General features: G+C 43.3%; 1 protein-coding gene across 3 annotated transcripts; it reads right to left on the reverse strand.

Annotated features, from left to right (window-relative positions):
* Nucleotides 1–219: 219 nt before the first annotated feature.
* On the reverse strand, nucleotides 220–4,121 carry TSPYL5 (TSPY like 5). 3 transcript variants are annotated; one of them, XM_019642518.1, is made up of 2 exons: nucleotides 3,126–4,121; nucleotides 220–993 (listed from the first exon to the last, which is right to left on the reverse strand). In XM_019642518.1, the coding sequence occupies exons 1-2, from the start codon at nucleotides 4,044–4,046 to the stop codon at nucleotides 901–903; spliced, it is 1,014 nt and encodes a 337-aa protein (XP_019498063.1). In that variant the 5' UTR covers nucleotides 4,047–4,121; the 3' UTR covers nucleotides 220–900. The 3 variants fall into 3 exon arrangements, with proteins under 3 accessions (XP_019498063.1, XP_019498064.1, XP_019498062.1); XM_019642519.1 differs by having other exon boundaries at nucleotides 3,092–4,121; XM_019642517.1 differs by having other exon boundaries at nucleotides 1,825–4,121.
* Nucleotides 4,122–12,395: the final 8,274 nt, after the last annotated feature.

Raw genomic sequence — 12,395 nt, forward strand, 5'->3', positions numbered from 1 at the left:
TATATATGGTCACACAGTTAGTCATACAAGGGCCTGAGGTTTAAGAATCACTCATTGAGACCAATGTATACATTCCTGCAACTACCCAGACTCTAAGTCTTTTTTGAAAATAAAATATAACAGATACAGGCTTTTATTTTTTCCTCATGCATGCAAGCTAACAACTATTTATACTGTTTAGAAAAAAAGGAATAATTGCATTATTATCAGGGTGTCAAATTAGCAAGTAAAACAACCAGTTACTGATTATTTTTATTGGTGGGCTATTTTCACAAACACAGCAACAATTTCCAAATTATTCCAAGACCAGAGATATATTACGAGACCAGGACAAGCTGAAAACAACTCTAATAGTCACATGAGTCTCTATCTTACACAGGAGAAAAAGACCGATATTCTGGTGAAGGGTCTCAAGTAAGCTCCATATTTTATCAGTCTTCAAAACCGTTTACAACAGTCACGCTCTCCTTTCGTGGATGCAGGGGGAAGGGAGCATCCCCTTCATCTCTTTCTGAGATTCCCTGTTAATTCTGAAGACTTTCATTTCTAAGGCCTATCTCTGGAACTTCATTAGTTAACATTAGGAGCAAAAAAACAGACCTGATACAATAATGATAGTGTACCCCGACGCTATCACCACCAAAAGTGAGTCCCAATTTCCTAAAGTAGTCACAGCTGAATTGGCACAGTGTCTTGGACTTTCAATAAACAATACAGGTGGAAGAGGGAGATACAGGTGAAACCAAGTTGATCATAATTAATAAATGATGTAGCTAGGCGACAGGCAGGCACATAAGGTCCAGGGAACATCCTCTTCACTTCTGTGCATGTCTGGAAATGTCCATAATAAAGAGCTGAAAGTTTAAAAACAAAAAAAAAAAAAGGCAGACCTGTACAGCTCTATTTTCCCATTAGGCAAAAACGAGGAACGTGGTACTTAGAGGCAAAATAAGCAGCATATAGCATTAATCTTCCACATACATAAGGCCACACCTAGAACAAAAGAAAAAGAATTCAGCATAACATTATTTTGTTTTTGGTTTGTTTCTCTTATTTATAAAACACACTAATGATGAAATAGAGATTGGACAAAACTTTGGGCGTATCCTGACCTAGACAAAATTTGGGGCATACCCTCTCCTTTTGTGGATGCATCCTGTTACTATGTATTTACCTGCCACCCCATTAATTCTCACAGCCCCACCCACAGGAAGGTTCTTCCACGTCCCTTCTATCACTGAGATAGGCATATTCTCCCCGAGGCTTCTCAAGCCATTTCTACCTACTTTTCCAGGCCCACTCCACACCAATCTCATTTCTGCACTACATTTTGCTCTGACTCCCCTGCCTAGCACACCCTCTACAACTCTTGAGTGAAAGCCTTCCCAGTCCTTTGGAATCTCAGAATGAGGTCTTCCATAAGGAAAGCAAAGTTAGGGGGAGGACAACTATAGATACAGTCCTACTTCCCCACCTTCAGGGATGAGAGGGGGAAATAACACACAAGACAAGCCTGGGTAGGGAGGGCCCAGCTCAGCTTTTACACCCAGTGGAAACGAGTCTTGGAGATCCAGAACAGATTCTGCCCACCCTCACCCCCAAACCCCAGGAGAAAGCATTGTGATGCCCCATACTGAAGACTAAAGCCTATCCCTATGGGTATTCGAAGGTAGAAGCAAAGAAGGAAAAGCAAATAAGGCTGTATGCAGGCATGACATGTAGACACAGGCTCACATTATCAGAATACCTCTTCCCCAGCAGCCCCACTGTTCCACTCTGGTCATGTGTGAGGAAGAGATAAAGGGAGTTGAGAAAGGTACCTACATTCTATGTGGGTCTAGTCCCCACCATCACCTGGAGCCACACATGATGACAGTGATCACGTGTCCACACATACCAGCCCTACCCATCAGTCTGGCAGCCAATAGGGTTCATGGAAGGCTGGGGAGGGTAGGTGTGTGTCTCACATACTGGCAGGAGGCCTGGGTCCACAAGCAGTTCTTGAGGTCCTTGTTGAAAAGGAAGCCAACTGGGGCCAACAGCAACCTAGACAAAACTCAGTGGCCTGAGGGTGATGGGACACAGTGCAGAACTTGACAAAGGTTCCCCAGCAGAAGGGCCCAGAGGCAGGAAGAGATGCATGATGGTAATAGAACACACGGCATACTGCTTCTCACCCTTAACCTCATCCATGCACAGCGGTCAAGTGCCATTCTGCTGTATGTCCTGCAGGGTAGCATGGACCCCTGGCCAGAGATCCAGTAAGTGGGACCTTGGCTAGTGACCCCAAGTCACTGAACAATCAGTTCTGGCTGATGGCCAGTACCATGTGCACGAGCTTCATTCTGCAGTGGCAACAGAAAATCTTGTCACACATGGCATGCATGACCAGCATGCATACGAAGCCCATCAAGTCAGTGGCCCTGAAGGAGCAGAGCGTAAGGAAGCACTGGTCCTCTTGGAGAAGGGCTCATGAGTGTCCATGTTAAAGACAGGTGGGAAAGGCCAGAGCCAAGAACAGGGTCCAGGCATGTAGATAAAGGCAGCACACATCTCAAGCATGTGTTCTAAACATACAACTGGTAGGAGTGAGATCCCGTAACACGTGGCACTCATGTAAAAAAACGAGGCCATGGGAAGGCCAAAGAACATGGTCATAAATGTCATATTCTTGTAACTGAAATTCAAATGGAACCGAATACACAGCAGTCAACATGAAGAGAGGGGCCAGACAGCCAAACACAGGTGGTCAGCCAGACACCGGTCCAGCAGGAGGTAGTAGCAAGCCTTGTGCAAGATCAGTTGGCTTTCTTTCCCCCAGGCTCAGGGGTCTCCACTGGCTGTCTTGCTGGGCCCTGCCTGCCCTCCTTTCCTTTCTCTGCACGGGCCCCTTCACTCATAAGGTAGTACTGCAGGGGATTGGGCCACAGTTCCTCATTAATTATTTCAACAATCTTGTCAGACTCAATGGAGCTGTGGTTTGAAAACCACCCAAAAAAGCTACGGCTGTTGTCTGAGTTCCCCTGGCTTAGGGACTGGAGATCATGCCCTGGGAGCCACTGGATTGGAGTAGAACGAGACACCACCTGACCTGAAGGACCACACCCATATTCCTTGATGAGCACCTTATTTTGGAAATAGGGGTTGCGCCCGAAGTAGAACTTGATTTTGTAGCCCAATCTGGCGAGGCCAAGCTCTTCCACCTCCAAGCTGTTCAAGTAGCTGAGTACTTCTTTATCTTGGTTGTTCAGAAAGGATGATAGCTGGGGGTGGTTCTGAAAAGCTTGCCCCCAGAAGCCCGGGATATTCTGGATGAGGAGGTTCCTACGCTCTAGGTGGTGCAGTCGCAACTGCCCAAACTTGCGGGAGAGGCGAAGGTAGGCCCTGTCGGCCTGGGCATTCATGGTCTCCAGCTTCAGCTGGACGTTCTCCAGCGTATCCATGCTGCCATCCGACGCCAGGGGCCCTGGGTCTGCATCCGTTTCCAGCTCGTTTTCCTCTACCACTGGGACGGGCACACACTCCCCGGAGGTCCCTTTCTTCGGCTTCCCACCAGCTACGGGCTGAGACCCCTTCCCTAAGGCGCTACAGGTTTCTGGGCCCTTCTTTCCAGCAGGCCCACGCCGATTTCCAACGCGGGGGCCATTTTTCGGCCTTCCCACAGTTCCCGCGGTTCCTACGAAGACCGTGTCTGTCGTCAGGCGCTCCGAGAGGGACGTGGCCTTTCTCGGGCCGAGCCTGGTCTCGGCCCGCCCGCGATCCCCCGCCGCTCGGGCCCGGAGCGCGAGGCCACAATCCAGAGGGAGCCGGCAGGCGGCCTCTTCCCCCGCCTGGAAGAGCGGCACGGGCGCGGCGGTTTCCAGGCCACCCCAACCCTCGCCAGCCTGCACCTGTGCTGCCGGGGGTTCCTCCTCGAGCCTCTGGAACAGTGGAAGGTCCGGCTCACGCGGGGCGCTGTCCGGAGCAGCGCGGACGCGGGCTCTGGCTCGCCCTTTGCCCCGGCTTTTGGCGCGGGAGGACTTTCTACCCCGACTTCGGCCGCTCATGGTGGTAGCCTACGCGACTTCAAAGGCACGCTCCGACCCCGTTGCCTGTGGCGCCAGCTTGCGGTCCCAAATGGGCGGTACTCTCCATGGCAACCACGACGTCACGGCTGTACGACTGTACCGTCGCGCGAGGGCGGGCTACGGCCGGTGATTGGCTCTGCCGCCGCAGCTGCGCAGGAGCTGACGACCCTCACAGACGGGCTTACCCCTATCTCACCCTGGCTCGCTTCGCTTTGGAAAGCGATGTGCTTCCCTTTCATTTCTTTCCTTTGGTCTCTGTTGTGCCCTCGGGGGTCTCATAGAACAAGTCTAATACCTCCTATACAAGACAACACGAAGGCAGCCATCACGTCTGAACCCCCATTATCTACTTTCTAAACTAAACATCTTCAGTTCCTTCAGTTATTTCCTGTGACATCTATCATGGTGGAACTGCATTGGCCTCAGTGTCTCATCTTTGAAAGCCTTTGCTGAGGGATTTGCCCTGCTGCGTTAACTCCAGGGCATATAAAGGCACCATAATGTCAGGCCACAAAGCCATTTGGTATGGTGGGATGTTAATAGTAATTATAAAAATAATAGCAACTAGTATTTCGTGAGTATCGTTATGTATTAGGCACGTTAAGTGCTTTATATGCATTATCTCAATATATTAAGGAGATAGTGTTACTCTCAGTTTCCAGAAAGATGAGAAAACTGTGGTTCAGGGACTCCAAGGAACACAGAAAAGGAGGTGGAAGCACAGGTCAAACCCAAGCCTATCTGACTCATAACCTGTGCTTTATATATTCACAAGTCCTTTCAGGCCTGCTCAGCTGTCAAGTTACCTCGCTAGCTCTTAAGAACGCTAGCCTTGCCTGTTAAACAGGCATCAGCAGAGCACTTCCTCTGTCTGGGAGCATCACACAAGTCCTCTAGCTGCCGCAGGCCCAGTTTACAGAGCTGAACTATCACTCACAGCACAGGGCCAGGAGTGAAAGCCACAAGTCAGAACGCCTGTAATTGGAGTGAGACGGGATGTGGTTAGAGAGTTTAATTATCATTGAAGGAGCAGAATAGGGTTTCCCAGATTGAAGTTCAGAAGCTGAGCCTCCATAGTGGCAGTGAGGGGGCACTAGAAAATGTTTAGACCCTGCATGGAAACAGCCAGACAGCCTATCTCATGTTCCCGGAGGGAGCCCTAGGCCATGCTCTTACTAGCCAGGTGATAGGTCCGTGAAATAGGCCAGTGGTGAGACCATGACCAATATGAAAGTGTGAACAAAAACCTTTTGATGTTGTCCTATCAGGTTCAAAGGGAACGAACTAATGCAGAGGTAAGCACTAAAGCCCCTGGGAGCTCAGCACATCTCACTTTCATTACTCATGTGTGGTTGTGGACTGGTAGCCTGGCATCATCTGCATGCTTGTTTAAAATGCAGAATTTCAGGCCCTATCCCAGACCTGCTGATCAGAATTTCAATTGTATCAAGGTCTCAGGTGATTTGTATGCACATTACAGTTGATGTATAGGACACAGGGAAAAGGAGTGGTTATTCTGATATATGCAGGCCTTATGTTAAGACAGGTCACTAACTTTCTCAAAGGCTGTATAGCCTGGCGAGGCTTGCAAGGCTCTCTACCTGATGTAGCAAATTCCATCCCTACCTCTACCCAACTCACCACTCTGGCCCCATCTTCTCCTCTCTCCCACCCCTCCAACAGTTTCCTTGCTGTTCCTCAAACTCACTAGGTAAGTTCCTACCACAGGGCCTTTGCACTGGCTCTTCCTTCTGCCTTAAATGCTCTTCACCCAGATATAGTCAGTCATCTTGGCTGACTTCCTTCACACTTTGCTTAAATGTTACCTTCTCAATGACCATCCTATTCAAAATTACCACCCATCCCCAGCCCTCTTACCCTGCTCTACTTTTTCTTTTTTCTATAGAACTTAGCACCATTCAGCATACTATACCAATTATTTATTATGTGTATTGCTTAATTGCCTATCCCCTCTAGAATGTCAGCTCCATGAGGGCAGGGATCTTTGTTTTGTTCATATGTGCCTACAACAATGTCTGATACATGAAAAGCACTCAATAAATCATTGTTGAGTGAAAGAACCAATCAAACCAGAGTTTTCAAAAACGGGTTTATAAATTAATTGTCTGAAATTCAGAATGCCCTTTTTCCCCCACGGGAACAATGTTATGATGAAGATTATATAATCAGATCAACACTGGAAACCTATCAAACACATAGTTTAACCAAAAAATTATCTTTTGTTATGGGTACCATTCAAAGACAGTCTTTAGGTGAAACTCTGGAGTGGTAAGTTAAAAAATTAAGTTAGGGGAATTAATATTTGACTTAAAAGGGATTAATCCAAGGTTTACCTTAAATTCCTATTGAAGGCCCTTTCATAATCACTACTTCCCAAGGCCTTCCATGATCATCCCAGACCACAATAAGCAGCTTTGTCCTTGAGCTCATGGAGAATTTGTTAACTGTAATATTCACTTTGGCAATTAGACTTGTAGTTTTGTGCCAGTCCTTTTACAGACTTGCCTCTAAAGCTGGATAACCACAATCTGGAACTCTCTGTCAATCTCAGAAAAAATTTAAAAATCAGCTGAAGCAATCGCCATCTCTCTATAAAATGCAGCAATGATGGGTTGGCCCACTTCTCAGAGTACTCACAGCTTGACCAACCTCTGTTGTCAAGAGCCTTAATCCAGCACCAGCATCTGCATCATTTAACACTCACCCAGGGCTAAGCCACTGCAGGATTACTGTAGGCTGGGCCACTGCAAATGATGTTTATTATACAATCTACCTTGAGTCTTTTTTCATCATGTCAAAGAGATAAGCATAAAGTGAAAGGGAATAAATATGAGACTACCGCCTTATATAAAGATACTCCTCTCGATGCAGGTCACCCAGCCTCCATGGCTTCTATATTTCAGAGAGTAGTCTGTGCTGCTGAAGTGAACTGTTGGGTTTTCTTCTCAGATGTTAATATTTAAGTTTCTATGGGACTGTAGCTTGGGTTCCCAATTAGAGAGTAAACTGTATAAGTGTGCAAACTATCTCTTTTTCATCCTCCAAAGTATCTAGCATGGGCCTTGCACATTTTAGTAATTATAATCAAAGTTCACATTTGTTTTGTACTTTATACAGTGCCATGTTCTAATTCACCTAATCCCTACAACCACTCCGTGGGGCAGGTGCAGTTAAGATGCGGTTACTGCTATACAAAAAAAGTTCAGTACCTTGCCCAAGGTCACACAGCTAATGAATGGTTTTAGGCCAGGCAGTCTGACTCCAGCACCGATGTTCTTAACCACTGCTCCATGATAGAAAGTTATTTTTTATTTGTTTTGTTTTCCATATATATGTAAATATGTACACACACACACACACACACAAATTATTAGTTTCAGGTGTATAAAGCAATGTAATAGACATTTACACCCCTCACAAAGTGATACCCTACCCCAAATAAAATTATTTTTTGAGAGATTGAAATATCAAACTCTCTCTAGGAGGTAAAAAATACCTTTCACTTTTCAAAACCTATATATATATATATATATATATATATATATATATATATATATATATATATATATATATATATAATTACACATAGACATGCATGCACATACATATTTATACATATATACATACATCACTTAGTCATGAATCATTTTTCTATGGGTTATATACCTGCCATGGCAACATTCAACATAATTGAGTTTAGTTTCAACATTCCATATTGGGAGCAAAGCATCTTCATTTTCACTGCATTTAATGTAAGCATTCTGTGGTATTCACATAATATTCACATAATATTTTGTGAATATTATGAAAAAAATACAAATTTACAGTCATGAACTCAGAAATCTTGGAGTGTGTTGACCTTTTCCCAATAATCAGGAGCTTAGCTCCATGATAATATAAGCATTTAATTAATTCTTTAGATGTGATATTTATCATTAGCAAACATTTATCAAATACTCATACAATACTTTTCAGAATATTAGAATAACTAGTCTTCACTTTTGTTCTCTGAAAATTGTATTTCCTCCATTCCTTTTAAGGTCTGTTTCCTTGAATCATAGAAATTACCAGGCTGGGAAAAAGACATTCCAGTCATCCAATCTATTCTCCAGCCAAGAAAACAATATTTCCCACAGTTTTTCTGGTACAGCTTTAAGATCCCAGACTTGACATTTTTAGCCACAGGGCTATCCCCAAGGAGATAGTTCAGTCTATTAGATGGCAGTGAGTATTGCTTACTATGTGGAATTTTGCCAATTTACCTTCCCAGGTTCTGGAGGATCATGGGAAAGAAAGGGTTTTCATTGGAAATATTTTTAAAGCCAGGGAGGGAGAGAAAAATCAGCCTCCTATGGTAAATTTCAAAAACTATTTGAACTTAGCATCTTGAGAAATGTGCCTAGCGTCTTCACAGTTCCCCCCCAAAAGGGCAAAATTATCTGGTAGACCACCTAAGCCATTCAGTTCATACCATATAAGTAGCTGTAAAATGTTTTAAAACATTGACAGCTGCATTCTTCCTTCTTGGCATTTACTTTTTACCCTACAACATTTTCACCATTAAATTTAGATCTTTAGCCTGAGGCTTTTGTCCTAGAGAAGGGAAAATACCAAAGAACCCAGCAGAATTCAGCAAATCAAAGTCTTTACTTTGAATTTCAAAATAGGCTTTTGAGGGGGGAAGATACAATAGCATTGAAAGAGAAAAAAATAATTTTTTAAACTCTTCTGAGGCAAATCCTGGAGCACTAAGAACATAGAGTTTATAACCTAAACCATAGAGGAGGAAAACCATGTGATGGTATACAAGCCATATCTCCATCCCACAAAGAGGAGATAAGAAACTTTTCTGGTCTGGGGTTGAAGAGCTTGGAGAAAATTTAGAGAGTGTATAGTTGGTGTAGGATCTCTAGAAAGGGATTCTCATAGTCACCCCTCCAGGGGTCAGAATCCTTGGGGAGTTGGTAGGACCATCCTCACTGGAAAAGGTAAAGATCTGGGAGTAGGGAGGACGAGTTTCTAACTTGAAAACAGAAACTCAGACAAGAAATCCTCTCAGAGGGCCTCATTCCATCCATCACAGGGCAGCCAGGAGAGTACAAAAGTATGTACAGTGTAAGTGTTGCCAAAGGAAGTTCTGAAATAGCCTATCCCATCTTCCATCTTCCCTACTCGCAATCTCTTATGACCCTAGAATGGAGTGTAAGAGCAACCGTACATTCCCCGTGTTTAGTAGAGAGAGGTAAGGAGGTTGGCTAAGAGCATATGGGGAATCCGAATGGGCCTTGCATTGTCAGCAAAAAAGATACAGAGTAAAGGACTTGATAGTCAGAAACTGTGGAGGACTTGGTGCGTGAGTGGACACAATGGAAATAGAGGCAGAGTCCAAACACCAGGCAGGTCCAGTAAGCCTCAGCAGAGGACAGCATAGACAGAAAACAAGAGTCACTCCAGGCCTCCTCCATCATTGACAAGATGGAGAACCCTTAGCCCTGGGGAGATGAGTAAAGGAACAGAGAACATGCTAAATTATTAAGTATTTACCTAAAAGAAACTGAAATTTTCAGTGTTCAGTTACCAAGTCACTTGGAATGCCACGTTTAAATTCATCTGAATTTTGTAAATTGCTGCAACTATGAAAGTAGTCACTACAGTAGTATTACCTAGACCAGACCCAACATCTAATGGGTTTAGCCATGCAACACCAAAGCTGAAGAAACAAGAGACAGGTTACCTTAAAACTCTGTAGAAGATAAGTGACATTGATAATTTTAGGAAAAAAATGAGGTATTAAAAGAAAGCCTCATAAGGCATAGTTATGAGTGCAAAAATCAAGAAATACATGAAACTGTAGTCACAAAATATGAACATTTGCTTTACACTTCAGGGAGGGACTTCTAAAGCAAAACTAAGTGCTCTCTAAGAAGAGTTGTCCATTGGTTGGTTACGGGTTGAATTTAGAACTTTGGGTGCATCCTGGTGATTGCAGTTATTACTTTTAATATATAATTTAGTAATTTATCGTGTACTTGAATTCTTCTCTGGTTGACTTGCATATGCAAGCCTTTGTCTCCAACCAGATTAAAAGCTTTGGGGCTTACAAAGGCCGAACTTGCCTTATATGTAAGCTGCACAGTGCCTTCTCCCTGAATTACTCCACAGGCATTTCTGTACCAAACAACCCTCATCAATTTCCAAACCAAAAACAATCTGTCCTCGGTCAACACCACCTCATGTTGCCTAATGCAGAGAACCTTAGGATGCATGGTCTCTCTCTCTCTTTCCTACTGTCTCTTTTTATGCCACTTAGAAATGTTTTGATCATATCATACCTGTCATTTTTATTATCATTATTATTTCTTTTCCTATATGTACACACAGACACACTCTTAACATCCTTACTCCTTCTCTTCTTTCCCAACAACACATTAATAGTACAGAACTTTTCTAAAGAAAGAAGTGAGGTTGGTAAATTCTCACTTGGAAGATGAATTGGGAGGAAAGATCCGAACAGGGATATGAATCTTGGGGTATCCCATAGAAAAGTCATTGAAAAAGGGTAACATGGAAAAAGAGACACTGGAATCACCTTTGCTTTGTATAATCTAAGAGCCTGCATGGATTACACCAGGTCCTGGATTGAAGAAGGCCAAGATCTTCATGGAGAATGACCACAGTCTACCTGGAGTTAGGGTCCTGGGGTGGGAGTGGGAGTGGAGGAGTGAATCCTTTCATATCACCCAGCACATCTCAGACACCAGCCAGGTGACTATGGCGGTGAAATAAACTAGTGAGAAGATTCCCTCTCTTGTCAAACAAGTCATCAGTTTTCATGAAAGTAGGTATTTTCATCAAAGACATGGGGAAAATGAACAAACATAAAATTAAATTGAATTTTAAATTAATGGGCAAACATCTTGCAGTTAAAATGTTCAATTATATATTACAATCAACTACTACTCATAAGTTTTATTGTTCCATTTCCTTTTATCTGAGCTAATTTAACTTAAGATACTACTTGACTTCTGGAATGTCCAATTTGGTTATTCATTCTGTATTTGTGTAATATCTGATAGCAATAAGACATTTTTAAAAGCACTTAAAAATTAATAGTAAAGAAAAAGAACAAAGGAAAATTAAGGGCCGGAAAATTTTTAAAAGCAAAAGACAGTGAGGTACCTAAATGCATTTCATTCCATTGTGTCGCCTATACTTGTTAGAGGCTAACCACAGATTTGATTCTGACCTGTATGCACCAGTGCGAAGAGAGAAACCACATTTGGTGTAATGTTTATCATATTTTTTAAAAGAAGGCTTTCAGAAACAACACATTTATTTTCAATACTGAATACAAAAAGGAATATGAGGATTGAAAGTGCCAGTTGTATCCTGACCCTGAATTCAACATCATGGGTATATCCTATAGCACCCACCTTTAGGCTGGTGAGCAAAACAGAAAGCCACTTTGTAAAAGCACTCGCATGGCAGTTCATGTCCAAGGCTAGAATGGCTTAATCCAAAGAGTTTGTAGAATGTACAGGAAAAGGTGGACAGATATCCCGAAGTCAGCCTCTGTAAATATGGCCTTCCTCGATTGATGTTCGCCAGGAGTCTGGATATTGTCTGTGGTAGATGACAGCATGTGAGGAAAGGACTGGCAGATTTCATTCTGTTCCTGCTACCAAATGTATACAGAGCTTTCCTGAGAGCCATGCCTTCCTCTCCCTTTCCTTCATGGTTTTTTTTTTTGGTCTCCTCTCACTTTCCTTTCTTTGCTTCCCCCACAGATTTATGTGTTTAGAGAAACAATTCCAGTTGCTTTAAAAACATTTAAAAAATGTTTTTAAGTCCTCCCCCATTTACACAGGCTAAGCTGAGTCCCTGTGGAGTTAAGCTGTGTTTCCTTTTCAGAGTGACTGTACCTCAGTTTAGCCATCGTGTCAGAGGTGGTTGTTTCGGTCAGAGTTCAGGTACAGAATCAGGCAGGTGGTGTAAGTGAATGAGGCAGGCCCAGTGCACATCCTTAGAGAACTGAAGAGGGGGTTAGGTTTTGGGAGCCGGCTGCACCTCAGTGTCTGACATCGCCTATCACACTGCTATTGTGACAAATCCTGAAGCTCTGGCTGAGAAACAGATACTGCTTTATGTTTTGGAAAATTTAAATTCCCCTTTGGATGCCCCCGGTAGGATAAAGACCTGACACCCCTTCTTATATTGATTGTTTTATTTACTTTAACCAAATAAGTGAGTTTTGGACATATTATGATAATTCTGTTTTACTGTTAGTTTCTTAGCGATAGATTCTTA

This window comes from Hipposideros armiger, unplaced genomic scaffold, assembly GCF_001890085.2.
Source record: "Hipposideros armiger isolate ML-2016 unplaced genomic scaffold, ASM189008v1 scaffold_70, whole genome shotgun sequence".
NCBI classification, from domain to species: domain Eukaryota; kingdom Metazoa; phylum Chordata; class Mammalia; order Chiroptera; family Hipposideridae; genus Hipposideros; species Hipposideros armiger.

What these genes read in the sequence shown, in the direction of transcription:
- TSPYL5 (XM_019642517.1), bottom strand. Translation starts at nt 4,046, where the DNA reads ATGAGCGGCCGAAGTCGGGGTAGAAAGTCCTCCCGCGCCAAAAGCCGG.